Raw genomic sequence first — 17,708 nt, forward strand, 5'->3', positions numbered from 1 at the left:
TTGCAAATAATACTTTTATGTCAAGCAGTCATTTAGCACCCTGTCATTTTACCCTTTTTCCTTCCAGTGTTGACTCTTAGGTTATTTTTATAAAAATCTCAGATGATGTGAAAGGCTACAGTAGCTCAAAAACATTTGTCAAAGCTATCTCTGAATGGGTTATACCTTAAACTTTGAAAATGGGCTTTAGCAGCAGAAGATCTCACCAGATAATTTTCATGTAATATGAGAAGGAAGCAGAGGCTACATGCCTAACAGTCTCACCAGAATTGGAAAATTACTGATTGGAAAAATGTCTGTGTAGGGGATATTTTCCTGATATACTTTGGGCACCAAAGCATCAATGGAGCATTATTTAAATGCTGTGACCAATCTGAGTATTGGTTATGAACAAGCCAATCCATTATTGAACAGTGTCCGTATGGTTACTTACCATGATAACTTTCCATTTCACAAAATTTAAAATCATTTTAAAACTTTGTGTGTGCTTAAGTTTTTATTTACAGTAGTCCAATGGACTCTGGAGTACCAAGATAACAATCCAATAACACCTTAACACCAGTGATTTGCACTGACTGTGTAATGCTATAATTAAATATAACAATGGTTACATATATTTAATGTTCAAAACTCACTTTTTAAAATTAACCTCAAACCATAATCCTGGTCACAAATACAAAGCAAGGCAAAGAAAATATGTAAAACCTCTACATTTAATTTCTGAGGCAATTCTATGCTAAATGTTCTTTTCTACTGGGTTTTTGACATTGTTTGTACTTATAATACAAATATAAATAATAGAAGATCTAGTAAATGTGAGAATGAAAACAACATTAGCTGAGGTACAGCTCAAATGAAGCTGGAAGTCCAGAGAAAAGATCGATGTGTTTGTGATCATGTGATAATAAAACAAACATTTGCTAAAGATAAATTTTGGGGTGCATAGACCACATAAAAGTTATTGTGACCCGTAACATAATGTCATACTGTTATCTAACTCACTGACCTGATCTGATAAGACAGAATTGCCCCCTTTTGTATGAATGTTGGAAATGATTATTTCCCCAAGGGGTGGAGTCTGTAAAGCATTATGCCTGGGAAGACATAAATGAAACAGCAGACAGAAAGTGGAGACTTGGGGAGTAACGAGACCAGACAGATGTGAGGTCATGGCAAGTCACTGGAGTGTCACTTGTTTGGCAGCACTAGCTCTGCTATGCCGCTTGGCTAGCAAGGAAGCAGAGGCACAGAAGTACCCTCAAATGCCCCAGTATCCCCAGAAACCTGAGTACCATCAGACGCCTCAGAACCCTCTGCAACCCCAGAACCCTCAGCAACCTCATAATCCTCACCCTCAGCAACCTCATAATCCTCACCCTCAGCAACCTCAGAACCCTCAGCAACCTCAGCAACCCCAGAACCCTCAGCAACCTCAGAATCCTCACCCTCAGCAACCTCAGAACCCTCAGCAACCTCAGAACCCTCAGCAACCCCAGAACCCTCAGCAACCTCATAATCCTCACCCTCAGCAACCTCAGAACCCTCAGCAACCTCAGAATCCTTACCCTCAGCAACCTCAGAATCCTTACCCTCAGCAACCTCAGAATACTTACCCTCAGCAACCTCAGAACCTCCTGCAACGTCGACTTCAGAACCCTCAGCAACCTCAGATACCTTACCCTCAGCAACCTCTGATCCCTTACCTTCAGCAACCTCAGAATCCTCACCTTCAGAAACCTCAGAACCCTCAGCAACCTCAGAATCCTCATCCTCAGCAACCTCAGAACCCTCAGCAACCTCAGAATCCTTACCCTCAGCAACCTCAGAACCTCCTGCAACGTCAACTTCAGAACCGCCACCAACCTCAGATCCCTTACCCTCAGCAACCTCAGATCCATTACCCTCAGCAACCTCAGATCCCCCAGGAACGTCAACTTCAGAGCCCCCAGCAACCTCAGATACCTTACCCTCAGCAACCTCAGAATCATTACCTTCAGCAACCTCAGATCCCTTACCCTCAGCAACCTCAGATCCCCCAGGAACGTCAACTAAAGAACCCCCAGCAACCTCAGATCCCTTACCCTCAGCAACCTCAGAACCCCCAGGAACGTCAACTTCAGAGCCCCCAGCAACCTCAGAGCCCCCAGGAACGTCAACTTCAGAGGCCCCCCCAGCAACCTCAGATCCCTTACCCTCAGCAACCTCAGAATCTTTACCGTCAGCAACCTCAGATCCCTTACCCTCAGCAACCTCAGATTCCCCAGGAACGTCAACTTCAGAGCTCCCAGCAACCTCAGATCCCTTTCCCTCTGCAACCTCAGATCCCTTTCCCTCTGCAACCTCAGATTCCTTACCCTCAGCAACTTCAGAATCTTTACCGTCAGCAACCTCAGATCCCTTACCCTCAGCAACCTCAGATTCCCCAGGAACGTCAACTTCAGAGCCCCCAGCAACCTCAGATCCCTTTCCCTCTGAAACCTCAGATCCCTTTCCCTCTGAAACCTCAGATCCCTTTCCCTCTGCAACCTCAGATCCCTTACCCTCAGAAACCTCAGAACCCTTACACTCAGCAACCACTGATCCCCCAGGATCGTCAACTTAAGAGCCCCCAGCAACCTCAGATCCCCCAGGAACGTCAACTTCAGAGCCCCCAGCAACCTCAGATCCCTTACCCTCAGCAACCTCAGAATCCTTACCCTCAGCAACCTCAGATCGCTTACCCTCAGCGACCTCAGAACCCCCAGCAACGTCGACTTCAGAACCCCCTGCTATTGCCATATGATGCTTCACAGCCTCAGTACCCTTCATACCCTAAGCCCCAAATACCTACAAAAAATCAGTATCCTCAGCCACAGACACCTGTTAAACCTCAGTATCCTGAGAGTCCACAAGACCCTGTGATTCCCAGCACTAAAGGTTGTGATGTGCCACCAGCTTCAAGAGTACCATGTGGAGCTCCAGACATCACTGCCACTGAATGTGAGGCCAGAGATTGTTGCTTTCAACAATCTCTGGCCTTTCAAGGACAGTCTTGCTACTTTGGAAAAGGAGGTTAGTATTGAACTGGCTGCTCTTGTGAGACGAAAACTGAAATACCTTAGCCTGTAAAACATTTCATTCAAAACAAAAGTGACTAATCGGAAGTTCTTACAAGTGGAATTTGGTGTGTATAGTTTAACTTACCATATCCTGTCTTTTTTTTTCCATTAGTGACAGTCCAGTGTACCAAGGATGGCCAATTTATTGTTGTTGTAGCCAAAGACGTCACCCTGCCCCACATTGACCTTGAAACAATCTCACTGTGGGGAGGAGGTCCAGGCTGCACACACGTTGACTCTAATTCCATTTTTGCTATCTATTTCTTTCCTGTTACTGCCTGTGGCACTGTTGTCATGGTAAAATCAAAATTAAAAAAACAGCTTTCATTTAGGCAATAATCCGGTTATTTTTCAATAATTAACCTTTTTGCCATTTTAACACATTGTAGGAGGAGCCTGGAGTTATAATCTATGAGAACAGTATGACATCTTCCTATGAAGTGGGTGTTGGACCTCTTGGAGCCATTACCAGGGACAGCAGCTATGAGTAGGTGAACATTAGAAAAGTATCATATTAATAAATATATAAGCCAGTTCAACACCCATTCTCTTTTCCAGATTACTCTTCCAGTGTAGGTACATTGGCACCTCAGTTGAAACTCTGGTGGTCGAAGTTCTGCTGTTGGATAATCCTCCTCTGCCAATTGCTGTTGGTCTTGGACCCATCAGAGTGGGTCTGAAGTTGGGCAATGGCCAGTGCATTACAAAGGGTTGCAACGAAGGTCAGTATATGCTGCCTGCAAAGCGATGCAGATCATTTTTCAAACTTGGCTGTCGTAATGACTTGTGCATTTGGTCTCCCAGTGGATGCGGCCTACACCTCTTACTATCAGGACTCAGACTATCCTGTTGGCAAAGTACTGAGGGATCCAGTATATGTGGAAGTTCAGCTGCTTAACAAGACAGATCCCACACTGGTTCTGACTCTTGGACGCTGTTGGGCAACTACTGGCCCCAACCCTCATAGCCTGCCCCAGTGGGACATTCTGATTAATGGGTAACTAAAACACTTTTTTCTGCTATATTAGTAATAACAAGCTGGTTCTTTACATCTATGTCAATTATGTAGAAAGATTTCTTAATGCTATTTGGATCTGACTGCGATGAGTGTTAAATTTTATTATGAACAGTGCTTAAAATTGAGGGAAAATTACCAATGATATTATAATAGACAAGTTTATCTGCAAAATAGAAGTACAAATTAACTTAAAATACATTTAAATCTCACAAAAGCAAGTACTGTGCAGAAGTCAGCAAGATGATAAGGGAATATGCTGTTGTGTAGTGAACAAATGACCTTGTAATGATGCAAGTGACATTTCTACATTTCAGCAAGAAGCTATTCATAGCCATTGCAATTTTAGGTTTGAAGCAATTTTTTTTATTTTATCAACATGTCTGACTGGGAGTATTTTCAGTAAATTGAAGTCCTAGTCTAAGTCTTCACTTGAATTTGTTAGAGAACCTGTGGAGGGCGCTAAAAATAAGGGTGATGGCATGAAGGATTTCCAACCTTCATGACTGGTGATGATGATGACTTATCATCACTGAAGATAAGTCATCAAAAATATCGGTTGAAGAAAAGGCTCAGCAATTATGGGAAGGGCTTGATTATTGAAATCGTATGACAGGGTAATCTCAGGCTCCCAGCCATTCATTTTCATCTTTTTCTCAAAAATTTCAGAGCTCAGCGCACACCATCTCTCTCTCATCGCTGCTATTACTATGAGAGAGCTAGAGATGTGAATCGTGGTACTATCGGAGACGAGAAATAGCCCTCTCATAGGCTTCAAACGTTTTTCGAATACATCTCACGGTTCCTGAACGGGAAGGAGTTGTTCGGACTGCTTTTTTCAGAAAAGCTAACTGGGTATATCAGCCTAAATGCCACGGACTTACGCTTTAGCACTTCCGCGTTTTTTTATTTATTTTTTTTGGCCACATAGACCACTTCCTGGAGCAGGCAACAGTATGTTAACAATAGCTCCACAGTCGCTGCAGGACTGTTAATGATGCTTATAGAATTATTCAGAAGTCCTGAAGCGCTCCAACAACGACAAAGGATTTAATCTGGATGTGTCAAACTTCACAATAAATTAAAAGGTAAGTTAATAAATCGTTTGTATTCACCATAATGCCTTATGTAGCTAACAGGGACAAGCTTACAAAGACGCTATGTAAACGTTAAGTGTTTTGATTTTCTGTGCGATGGTGCTATCTATCTATCTATCTATCTATCTATCTATCTATCTATCTATCTATCTATCTATCTAGATAGATATATAGCCATATATCTATGTAGTGCCCAACTAGTAGCTATCAGTCGAAGCTGAAGTTAGCTTCCGAATGTAGCTTCTAATTCGGATAATAGCTAAACGATTACACTTTTTTACTATCTTGAGCATTTTTAATGTGTTGTATTATAAAACCTACAATACCCAGACATTTCAAACCTAACTGGATTATTCTGCAGAATAAACATTTGTGAAACTTTCTAATTGATTTGTGAAATTTGTAAAATATCAATAAATTTCAGAACGTTTTTTTGCATCTGGAACGCATTAAATCTGAATTAACAAATTGGCATTTGTTATTTTTAACTTCCTGTTTTCTTTCTTTTTTATATCTTTATTATAGCTGGAGTTGGACAGGAGTTTTGTTTTGTGACTTCCTTGAGGGAGGGATCGGCTGAGCTAATGCTACCAACAGCTTTGCGGCTACTGCTATTAACTTTTTTGATTTTCTTTATATAGAAATTATTCCTACCCGTAGCTCTGTTTCCATTTTGTATATTTTCTCTATTTTTTATTTTTACCTTAATGCTTCCCTGGTCAATCGAAGTGGCAATGTACATCCTCTTGATTACCTCGCTGCAGCAAACAGAAAGGGGCGGGGACGGATCACTGGTAGCCTCATACCTTATTTGGAAATAGGACCATTGCACTCCGGAAGTGAAGGGGGCGCTATTTCCTATATTATCCGCGATTTCCCGTTTTTATTTTCTTTTGATATTTGTGATATATTTTCACCTTTAGAAAGGAGTTGTACTCTCGGCATGTAGCCTATATAACTTGTCTCTTTTATTTAATTTTGCTCAGCTCACAATTTTTTTTAAACAAATTCTGTAGTTTTCTGTGTACTTCTAAATCTCTTCTTAGTCGCATCTTTTCGGGCCTGCTACCGTCTCTAGTGGCGTGGAGGTGGTAACACAACTAATATAATTACATTAATCAGAATAGCACAAAGTCTTTATTATTTATTCATTTTTCATTTTCTTAAGGATGTAGAGCTAATTAAATGACCTAAACAAGACATCAAAGTGGTTCCAGTTTCTCTCAATGGCCAGCCTGTTGAAACTGAGGCAAATATTAAATACTTTGGGTCATTCCTGGATAGTCAGCTCAACTTTGCTAAAAACACTGACTATATATTTAAGAAATGTTTTCAGACTCAGAGACTTTATCTTTTAAGGAGACCCAGTGATCTTGGGGTCACCCAACTAGAGCTCCTGTAGAAGACAATGTTGAGTGTTTTAACTTTTCATCCCCTCGGCTGGTTTAGTCACATGAGCTGCACAATAACAGTCAAACTTTTAGGAATACTTTGAATGGCAGGTAAAACAACTCTGTCTCAACTGTTTGCTGAAAGAACATGGAAGACGGCAAAAAATTTCAGCAGAGAACATCCATCCTCTTTATTCATCAGTTTGAGCCTCTGAGCTCATGAAAGCTCAGAGGTTTCCCTCTGGTATCTAAGAACATTGATTACAAGTCATTTATTGACAGTGCAATAATCATTTTTAACCAAACTAAATGATAATATTTACCTGTTGCATGCTTAGTGTTTTACTCGATGCACAAATTGTTGATATGGTGTGTTTTATTTAACAGTTTTAGAGTCTAAGGAAAATTTCCACCTCAATAGACTAAATAGTTTCATCTTGTTTTTTCTTCTATATAAGACTCTACCAATAAAAAATCTCTCTAAATAATACATATAGCACCACATAAACAAAAATCAGAATCCGTATCTGTTTAAACAATCCTAGTTGTTACAACCAGATTTGTCATTCTTTTATTAACCTTATTCATTTGTTTGTTATTGACTTTTGCTCAATTAAGTTTCTTATGTATACATTGTAAATGGTATTTTTATCATAGTTGATCATGTTGATTTTCATGTCTCCTTATTTAATTTATTACTCCTATAACTGATGGAGATATATAGATATTATTTATAATATATAAAGATCTTGTTTATGTCATTTAATTAGCGCTACATCCTTAAGAAAATGAACAAATATGTTGTTTTATAATTTATCTTTTACGGTGCCAGTGTTGTGTGTATGTTGTGTGTGGGTGAGTAAGATGTGTGGCAGCCGTCCTCCAGCACGCACGCTCCCAAAGCATGCGTGCTGAAACCGGCATGCTTTGGGAGCGAGTGAGAGACGATATGTGTAGCAGAGTGTGTGGACCATAGACATGACATAATATATACATAGATAATATATATGACCTTATATTATGTCTATGGAGTGGACCATAGACATGAATACGGTGTGGACGACGACCGGAGCAGCGGCTACTAAAAAAAAGGTCTGTGCAGCCTTCACCTGTTCGCCGGAGCTATTAAGGTTAACCTCTAACCACCTGCGTGCCACCGCGTGGTTTATGAACAGGGCGAGTGAGGCTGTTAACCCCGAAGTCGAGGCTTCAGCCATGGAGGAAGCTTTCCCCTGTGTTTTCTGACCATCGTCCAAGGACTGAGCAGGAACGGTTAACACCAGGAATGGCGGAATTAATAGCAAATAATAAATACTTTGTGGTATTCTGATTTAGTAATGTAATTATATTAGTTGGGTTACCACCTCCACCCCAGTAGTAGTAGTAAAAAGATGCAACGAGAGAGCAAATTTAGAAGTATACAGAAAGCTACAGAATTTGTTTAAAAAAAACTGTGAGCTGCGCTGAATTAAATTAAAGAGACAAGTTATACCGAGAGTACAACTCCTTCCTAAATGTGAAGATATATCACAAATAAAGAAAATATAAACGGGAGATCGCGGATAATATAGGAAATAGCGCCCCCTTCACTTCCGGGAAGTTAGGACAATTTCAAGGGCCCCTGACCAACAGGGGGCCCTCCCACAATTTTTTTTCTTATGGACATAGAGAAAAAGATGGGGACCCTGATTATTACGAAATTAATCAAATATTGTTTTTAAAATTGTTTTAGTAGTCAAAATTAAATGTTACCACTCCCAGATCAAAAAACGCACATTTATATTTGCCCTGAACACCCCCCTGGATCTGCATGAAATGGTTCGTTCCTGCTCAGCGTGCTTGACTGTGACGGTGTTCAGCAGCAGTCAGTAGAAGACAAGATCGTGGCAGTTACTATGCTGCCAAGAAAAATAATAAAGTTAGGGTTTCAAAAAGAAAGAGAAAAAAGACAAGAGCCCAGTTTTTCTCCAAGAGAGGTGGGTAGACTGTGCAAGATTGTCAACCATTTAGCTTAGCTATAGCTATATACAGACTACTGTTTGCCTCCATTTCACTAACATTTAATGAAAGAAGGGAAGAATTTAATAACACATTCATATATTTAACTTTCCCCTGTACCTCTTACCACGCTTAACAACAGATGAGTCGGTCAGCAGCAGCTCTAACCCGGATACCAGTATAACCTTTAACTGTCCCAGTGAAAAGGTGAGCAATCTGTGTGGATTTTTCCTGTCTCTATACTCTTTTTACAGTTACACAACAAAAACAATGTATTTATTACTCACAGAAATTCAAATAATCTTTACAAAATTTTCCATAAGCACACTAAGCAGTGAGTGAATGAGGTTGATTGACAGCACTGAGACTGTCCTGGTTCTGATTGGTTGTGTTTGGTCAGAACCGTGCATTTCTTTAGACTGCAATAGCAACTCAAAGAGGAAGTGGAGGAGATTGATCTTTTCACAAATTATATGGTTTCATAGCAAACTGTCACGACATGGTGAGCTTTAACAAATGTAGAAAAAACATTTTTTATTAACAAAATACAACAACGTAGCATTTTCTGAGAAGTCTGTATTGCTTCATGTATATTTTGTGAATGTTGCTGGAGGGGAGAGGCATTTCATTGAGCTAAAACTAATAAAAAAATTAAGCAACCTATTATTAGCATGCAGTCTGTGGACTGTTGCATGTAAAATTCACTAGCAGTGAAATGTTCGCTGGAGATAGGCACCAGCACTCCTCATGACCCCACAAGGGTGTACATAAAAAATCCATCCATCCATCCATCCATCCATCCATCCATACATACATACATACATACATACATACATACATACATTTCCCTTATACAACATACATACATACTTTTCCCTTATACAACTGCCAAAAGCGATTATTGAAATAAAGGCACTTTTTGCGATTTTATTTTAAGTATAAACAGGATAACAAAATAAACAGCAGTTACTCAGACATCAGCCTTGTTTGCCTTTACTGGTGATGAAAACACGTCACTCTAGAGGAGAGGGGAAGATCTGCTCAGCTCAGTCCAGGATCACTGCAGTGTCAAGGTAGCTAATAAAGTCTGCAGGTAGATTTTTGCATATCTGGTCCTCCAGTTTCCAGATCCTAATTTAACCAAGTACTGTAAATAAAAAGTTCGTCCATGCTGTGATGATCCAGCTGTGGACTGATGGACACCATACCAGTCATCAGGTCCAAGTGCTTGGATCCAAGGGGAAGGTAATTGATAGAGCGGCTCAATCATGGCTCAGAAACGCATCACGAGGTGTAACGATGCAAACCTGAAAAATTAAAAACAAAAACAAAAAAAAACTAATATGTTCATATTTAGCCACACAACATAATCAAAACTAATAAACCCTAAGCTCTTTTTGAGAGTTTTGCTTGAAAATAAATTGACAATATCTCAGAAAATGTTTGAGTGAAACAGTTCTGGTATCACAATTAAAGAAACTGCAAAAAATATTTCAGAGATGTAACATCACTGAAGTTACTGAGTAAGAGTGAACTGAAATATTTACTACTTAGAAAGTGCATGTTAAAATCTGAATATTCTTTTGAAAGTGTGTAGCTGAAAATTAATTTAAACTACTAGAAGACGCAGTCCAGGATTTCCCTATTATATGTACCAACAGTAATATAAAAAAATTATGCATAGAAGAGGTGTTAGTTTATAAAAGTCCATGCAAACCTAAATTTACCATTTTAATAATAAAAAGCAGCGGGAGGATGTAACTTCATAGCTTCATTTTTGTAAGCAGAATCTCGGAGAGAGAAAAAAGCGAAAAAAGAGGAATTACGTCTGTGTAACGCAAGAACAGATTATAACAAACAAGTGGAAAAATTCACACTAATGTGGATTATAATTATGAAACAAACAGCAAAGGTACGATGTCATATTTTTGGGATTCGTGAAATAAGCCCTTCCTAACTGTTCGTAGGCAGATTTGTTCTGTGGGTTTTTTATGTGGAGAGGTGACACTTATACGGCTAGAAAGGGAAGGTTTGGGACTTTAATTTGACCGGCTACCTGTGTGGTTTGGATTGTGTTGCTTGGTGTTGGTAGAACAGAAAGACGGAATAATTTTCAGGCTGAAGCGTTGCTGCCCTCGGCTGTTCTTAAATTGCCGTGCTCTCCGACTGCATGTTAAGTGTATTTTATATTAATTGTCATATAAACAAAAACGAAGGAGTTGCCTAAAAATAATTTCATACTCTGTAATACACAAACGCATATCAACACACACATATTGACTGACCTTGTGTTCTCAGCCTGTTCCCAGCAGTGGATTTCCTCCCGCATTATTTTCCTCCAACAAATTCTTCCACTGAAAGAAGCGCGTACAGCTCCCTTTCAACTTCTGTCTTCCCATTTCTGACGCTGGATCTTAAATATCCTCAAGTTTGAAATACCAGGCAGCTACAAACCATGTGTTAGCTTTAGTGGCTAAATGAAAAAACTAAGCACTGGACTGTACCAGCTAATTACTGGACACAACGGCACACAACAAGTAAGATATTTTAACTTTTGCGTCTTGTTCATGGTACAGCTCTTGCAGAGACGGCTAAAAACAGTAGGAGCAAGCGATACCCGGAAACGATCTATGTGGCGAAAATGTAAACGGAAGTACGTCACCACTATTCGTGGCATATAGGCTATTGTTTGCCATCCAGAAGAAGAAAAGCCACGTTTCTCTGTTGCAGCACCCTATCCATGTCTCTGATCTTGCCTTAACAGATTTAGGCACACTGCCAAAGACTTCCTGTTTTTATGTTTGCTTTTTTCTGTCAAGTTTTCCAGGAATAGGTCACTGAGGTAAATTCTGCAGTTTTCAGTGCAAATAACTTAATTTGATGTGCATTACTTAATATTTATTTCATAAAGTGAACTGAACCAAACTGAATGTAATATAATTTAAAATGTTTGTACTTATTTAAAATTCAAAATGAAGCCATTCTTATGGGTCTAGATTGTAAATCATGTGCATGTGTTTATTAAAAGACAAATTCATAATCTGGAAAAGTGTTCAAGAAGTTTATTTTTAATATTTCTCTGCTATTTTTTTTTAAATAGATAATAATTGGTCAAGTCTCTCCTTGCTCTCCTGTACGGTGGCCGACAGGTGCAAATGCGCAGCAAAAGAGAAAACATGCAAACAAAAGAAAAGACACCCCCCCGAATCAAATGCAGCAAACAAAAAGAACACGAATTAGAAAACACCCCCGAATTAGAAAACACCCCCGAATTAGAAAACACCCCCGAATGAAATGCAGCAAACAAAAAAGAAAACACCCCCGAATTAGAAAACACCCCCGAATTAGAAAACACCCCCGAATTAGAAAACACCCCCGAATGAAATGCAGCAAACAAAAAAGAAAACACCCCCGAATTAGAAAACACCCCCGAATTAGAAAACACCCCCGAATTAGAAAACACCCCCGAATTAAATGCAGCAAACAAAAAAGAAAACACCCCCGAATTAGAAAACACCCCCGAATTAGAAAACACCCCCGAAGCAGCAATGGCGACAAAATAATTTTTGCTGTATTACACTTAAAATTACACAAATTTATTTTTTACAATGTTTTTAGGCGAGAATGTAGATGTGTAGATCTGAAATATCTGCTCGGTTCATTAATAAATCACCTACTTCCAATATTGCTCCGACGTTTTCGGAGATGTCTTCTCCCGCTGCATTAACAGCCAGCTTCACTCGCAAGCTGTCAGCTGGCCGGGCGCTCCATGTAGATATTAAGTTAGGTAGTAGTAAAATCTTTTGGTTAAGTATTTAATTTATTCCTGAGCAAATGGGTTTGACTGATTAAAGTTAAGCCTTCAAACATAGTTTATTTAACTGTAATGTCTTACTACCTGAGATCTGGAGAGTATTTGAAAATGAATAATATCCCTTGTATACATTAAACATTTTAGAATCAGACAGATTTTCTTTTTACTATGGAACAACTTTTATTACAAAAGGTGAAGAATAATACAGAAATAAAGAGTAAAAAACAACTGAGTCCGTTTTTTTTACTTCGTTGCTCTGTGCTTCACGTTGTCACGGTTGCTAAGCAACATAACGCCGAGATGGAGGCTAGGCAGCTAGCCGGAGGCTACAGCTTCTCTCTTCTGGTCGTCCATATTCGTGGCCTTCGAAGGACCCGTCTTCTGTAGATCGGGCCGTTTCTCACATAGACATAATAAAAGGACAGACGCCTAATGAACCGCTCTCGTCTTATCAATACATACTTATATAAGTATACAAACATAAATAAATAATCATTAATACTGAATAATATACATTAGGCCAGTGTTTTTCAACCTCTTTTGAGCCAAGGTACACTTTTTTAATTGAAAAAATCTCGAGGCACACCACCAACCAAAAATGTAAACAAAGATACTCTGTAGTCGCCTATGTTACATATATAGTCATTCTTATCAAAGTGTCTTGAACAGGAATCAAATAAACACAAAAATGTATTTTTATCACATTTTACATTTCTTATTTCAAATTGCAGGTAACATGTCCACTTCAAAAATACACCTGAACACCTGAACAGCCACAACACTGTGGTGTTAAATTTAAAGAAGTTGTAGAAAACTTCAAAGTGTTTTACAAACTAATCCACAAGCATTATTTTAGCCAGAATACAGAAAATAATTCTTATTCTGAAAGAAGCAATAATATTTGGGAAAGATTTCACTGTTACAATATGAAGATTTGCATACAAAATGTTAATATCTGTATATTTTACCCATCTAGTGTGAAACCTGTGCAGGTTTGGATGAAAACAGCTGATTTCCTGGCAGAAATTGAAGAAAGACAAAGCTCTTCCTCAACAGCTCTCAGTCTCTCTCTGGTTTCAGTTTTTATAGTATCCAGGCTTGAGAAGCTCACTTCACACAGACATGTTGTGGGAAATGGACCCATGTTCTTTCCAACTACTGCTGAGCTTCACTGTCTTTTCATCACTGTTGTCACAGCTAGATACGATGCTCTCACCGCTACCTGTAACATTCATGCATCACTAATTCTCTTGTTTTAATGTAAAATGCTCTGTACCTACTGCCATCTAGTGGTAAGAAAATTACATGATTACCCCGCTAGTCACTACTACAGCAGACACTCGAAGATGGCATTATTTGCAGATAATTCATTTTCAAAAAATCTTTTAAAACCAATTACTGTATTTTTCGGACAGTAATTGTCCGAAAAATACAGTAATTTTTCGATTTTTTTGGGGAAAAAAAAAACTGTAAGCTGCTCTCAGTTTTCCGTAAGGACCCAGCAGAGAGCTGCGTCCTATGAAATCTGCTGGATATATTAACTACGCAGCACTACGTCTCCAAAGTCGAACCACGGTTTTTATACCGAGCTGAAGTGCAGCGGCTTTATTTCCCTCTGTAGTGGCAGATCGACAGCCCTAACTTAAAAGCTGCATCATATGAGTTTGAAAACATTTCTCCGTCGTGCCTGCTGCTAGCATGTAGCTAATGAAAATTAGCGCGATCTTCTTTGATTTACAATTTTGACTTCTTATGATTCACTTCCTGCTAGAGAGCCCCCTGGTGGTTGAAGAAAAATACACAGGAAAGCCGTATCGGGCTACAATCCGCATGGTTCAAATCTTAGGAAAAAAGTAGCGTTGTATAGACCGGAAAATACGGTACCGTAGTTGAAATTGAATAATTTCCACGGCACACCTGACGATCACTCACGGCACACTAGTGTGCCGCGGAACAGTGGTTGAAAAACACTGCATTAGGCTATGCATGATTATGCACGCGCACACACACACACACACACACACACACATATATATATATATATATATATATATATATATATATATATATATATATATATATATATATATATATATATATATATATATATATATATATAATGTTTTCCAGCCTACGAGTTCTGGTTTAAGAGTGATTCAGCAGCTGAGATTGGGTCCAAAATCCGATACGAGATTCATCCGTGCTGTGCAGTGAATCTGTCTCTCCCTTCTTCCTCACGTCGTAGGAAACCTTCAAAACAAAAACGGGACATTTTCGAGTTATCTTACGTTGACTGAGTTAAATAATTAAATAATAGCCATTGTCATCTGTGTAAACTTTGCTGGTGAATGTTATGATTTTTATAATATTGTTTCATTTCTATAGTAGGCTCTTGTATCAGATAATCTAAATGTTGGAGAATGACTGAAACATTTTAAGATTTACGGAATCTCGGTTAGCTGTCAGAGCGGGGGCTGAACACCAAGCACTATAGCTAGCATTAGCTGGTATTTCGCCAGTGGACATAAATACAGTATAGTAATATTCTAATCACAAAAATACACAGTAATATGTCCATCTTACTTGCGAAAAGTCTGTCGAGCCCTCACGTCAGTAGTCCGTCGATCCGATCAACAATATTCCGCAGTGCTGAAGGCATCTTCTGCTGTTTTGGTTGAGCTAAGCAAAGTGTATTTGCGCCAGCAGCCAATCGTGGGGGGGAGGGTGTACTCTTTTATTATGTCTATGCTTCGAAGGATCAGTTTCTCAGGGCCCTTGAAAGGATGCAGAGCCTGAATTCGGACACAGCTATTTTTTGTTATAGACTCCCCATAGTGGTCTGGAGCACTTCCGTTTTCAACACTTTTTGTTTGCTGCATTTAATTCGGGGGGTGTTTTCTAATTCGGGGGTGTTTTCTTTTTTGTTTGCTGCATTTAATTCGGGGGTGTTTTCTAATTCGGGGGTGTTTTCTAATTCGGGGGTGTTTTCGAATTCGGGGGTGTTTTCTAATTCGGGGGTGTTTTCTAATTCGGGGGTGTTTTCTAATTCGGGGGTGTTTTCTCTTTTGGTGCGCATTTGCACCTGTCGGCCACCGTACTCCTGAGCCCTTCTGTCTTCTGCTTCTCTTTGTAATCGCATATCTTCTTTTATCAGTTCAAGAAGCTCCAAGCTTTCGCTTCGCCTCTTCTGGCCTCTTTTAATAACACCACCTTCCTCTTCCTCTTGAATTTTTGGCCCCTGTGAACAAGTGGCTGTTTTGGTCCCTGAGGGAGATGAAATTTCCCGTCTGCTCCTTGGTCCCTAAAACAAATGGGCAAATTAGGGTAAAGTGACATGTCTTGATTAACATTGATACTGTCAAGTATGTTTCTTGGCTACCAGGTTTATGTGTAGATAAGTTTATATATTTCTGTGAAAATACCAAGATATCACAAGTGTTTTGTTTTATACTGAGATTTACTTACATTTCAACGTTAACTTTTTATTGTGTTCGGTAGAGAAAGCTGTTCAAAAATAATAATAATAAATAGATATACAATATTATAAGTTGAAGGACAGTTCTACAACAAAGAATAAAGGAGGAGATTTATTCATTATCAAATACGATCTTCAGCTCTCATTAAAGACATTACAGTTATATCTTAACTAAAAATATAACGAACACGCTTTTACGGCAGTTAAGGACTTTGACATGTCAACCAAAATGATTTCGTGAGGAATAAAATCTTTCAATACAACATACATTAACCGCGCTTAATTGTATTTGTGTTTGTCTTGCATTCATCAGTGAAAAGCCAATTGGATTTTCAAAACAATGTGTCGTGAGCCATGTGTTTCCTCAATCGCGATGCCAGCTGATAACTGTCAAGCTGAGTTGGATAATAATGTAACGGTAACAGAGAGGTTAGGCTAGCATTAGCATTTTGGCAAATTTTAGCTTATACACCAGTTTTAACCTACTAAATGGATTAAGTCCATGTTAGTCAACATGCTTGAGATTCTCCACATGCCATTAATATTATCTTAGCTAAGTTTAGCATTGATGCAAATGTTCAGCATCAGAACACTGGGTTCCAATGGACGGGCACACTTTGGCAGTCCCCAGTTAAATTTCTTCTGAAATTTTCTAGTTATGCTGTGCTGTTTGTCTTAACACACCCACGTTGACCCCAGTATTACTCCGTCTCCATCCAGATGTCCATATGCGGACGATCGCTACCTCTCCACACTGGTTCCAGTGGGTCCTTCATCTGGTCTGGAATTTCCAACTCACTACCGACGTTTCATTTTCAAAAAGTTTACCTTTGTGGACACCAATTCAATGGAACCCCTAAGAGAATACGTAAGGAATCCAGCACTCTGACAAAAAAAAAAAACACTGTTATTACATATTGTTATTTCTAATAATGTTTTTCTTCTTCAGGTGTACATTCACTGTAGCACAGCTGTGTGCGTTCCAGAACATGGTGTAAGCTGTGAACCATTATGTCACACTATAGGAAGTAAGTGATTCATTTAAAAACCTACAAAAATATAATGATCAACAGACACCCAGATGTGACCACAGTTCTCATGTCGTTGTGCAGAGAGAGACACCGAGGCTGCAGAGAAGAGGAAGGTTGGCCCGAAGGTTGTGGTTTCATCTGGACAAGTGATTATGACTGCCCCTCGGGTGAGCAGAGGCAACCTCAGCAATTCAACCGGGAACATTTAGAAAAAAACACTTTAAAAATTAACGCAGTTGTTGAACAGTAAAAAAAAAAAAAAAAGTAACTGTGTATTTCTAAGTAAATGATCGCACAATATATAACCAGCAGTTGATTAAGTTTTGAAGATAGGATGATTGGTCCATGTTAGTCCATCATATAAAAGTTGTTAACTTGACAACTGTGATGTTTGCACGCTAATAAAGAAATACACTGGATTGGAGTCGATGTCGCTTTACTAGTCGAGTCATACGAAATGCTTCTCATACAGCAATACATGGTTACAATCCGTCTATGGATGTTATCCGTTCTCTACGACACACGTGTGCACTTGAATATCAGTCTTTTCTCTGGTGCGTTCACTGACAGTCTGTAACATAAATGTATAAGCACCGCTGTATACATTACAACATCTTTAAAATTGTATTTAATGGTTTCATTGTACGAATTTGAATTGTTGTATGAATTCTCCAAATATGTCAAGCATGGAAAAAGCAAACTGCATCGCAGGAGCACCCCAAGTTTAAAAAGTAATAGTTTAAAACTTTTGTTGACAAACTGCATGAATTAAAATGTAAAACAAATAAA

General features: G+C 39.1%; 2 protein-coding genes across 6 annotated transcripts in view; one reads left to right on the top strand and one right to left on the bottom strand.

Moving 5' to 3' along the window:
* Positions 1–5,993, bottom strand: part of LOC106926348 (uncharacterized) — an 18,988-nt gene extending 12,995 nt beyond the window's left edge. For all 4 annotated transcript variants that reach the window (XR_015763051.1, XM_088006326.1, XM_088006325.1 and 1 more), the window contains exon 1: positions 5,914–5,993. The gene's annotated coding sequence lies outside the window, so the exon portion shown is untranslated. The remainder of the gene's footprint in view (positions 1–5,913) is intronic.
* Positions 1,085–17,338, top strand: LOC106926346 (uncharacterized). 2 transcript variants are annotated; one of them, XM_088006323.1, is made up of 8 exons: positions 1,135–3,051; positions 3,211–3,395; positions 3,488–3,585; positions 3,657–3,820; positions 3,903–4,095; positions 16,609–16,756; positions 16,838–16,916; positions 17,001–17,338. In XM_088006323.1, exons 1-8 carry the CDS (start codon positions 1,170–1,172, stop codon positions 17,126–17,128), a joined length of 2,877 nt encoding a protein of 958 aa, XP_087862449.1. In that variant the 5' UTR covers positions 1,135–1,169; the 3' UTR covers positions 17,129–17,338. The 2 variants fall into 2 exon arrangements, with proteins under 2 accessions (XP_087862450.1, XP_087862449.1); XM_088006324.1 differs by lacking the exons at positions 16,609–16,756; positions 16,838–16,916; positions 17,001–17,338 and having other exon boundaries at positions 1,085–3,051; positions 3,903–4,099.
* The last annotated feature ends 370 nt before the right edge of the window (positions 17,339–17,708 follow it).

Source organism: Poecilia mexicana, unplaced genomic scaffold (genome assembly GCF_051168715.1).
Source record: "Poecilia mexicana isolate PSO_F unplaced genomic scaffold, ASM5116871v1 scaffold_6, whole genome shotgun sequence".
Taxonomy (NCBI): Eukaryota; Metazoa; Chordata; class Actinopteri; order Cyprinodontiformes; family Poeciliidae; genus Poecilia; species Poecilia mexicana.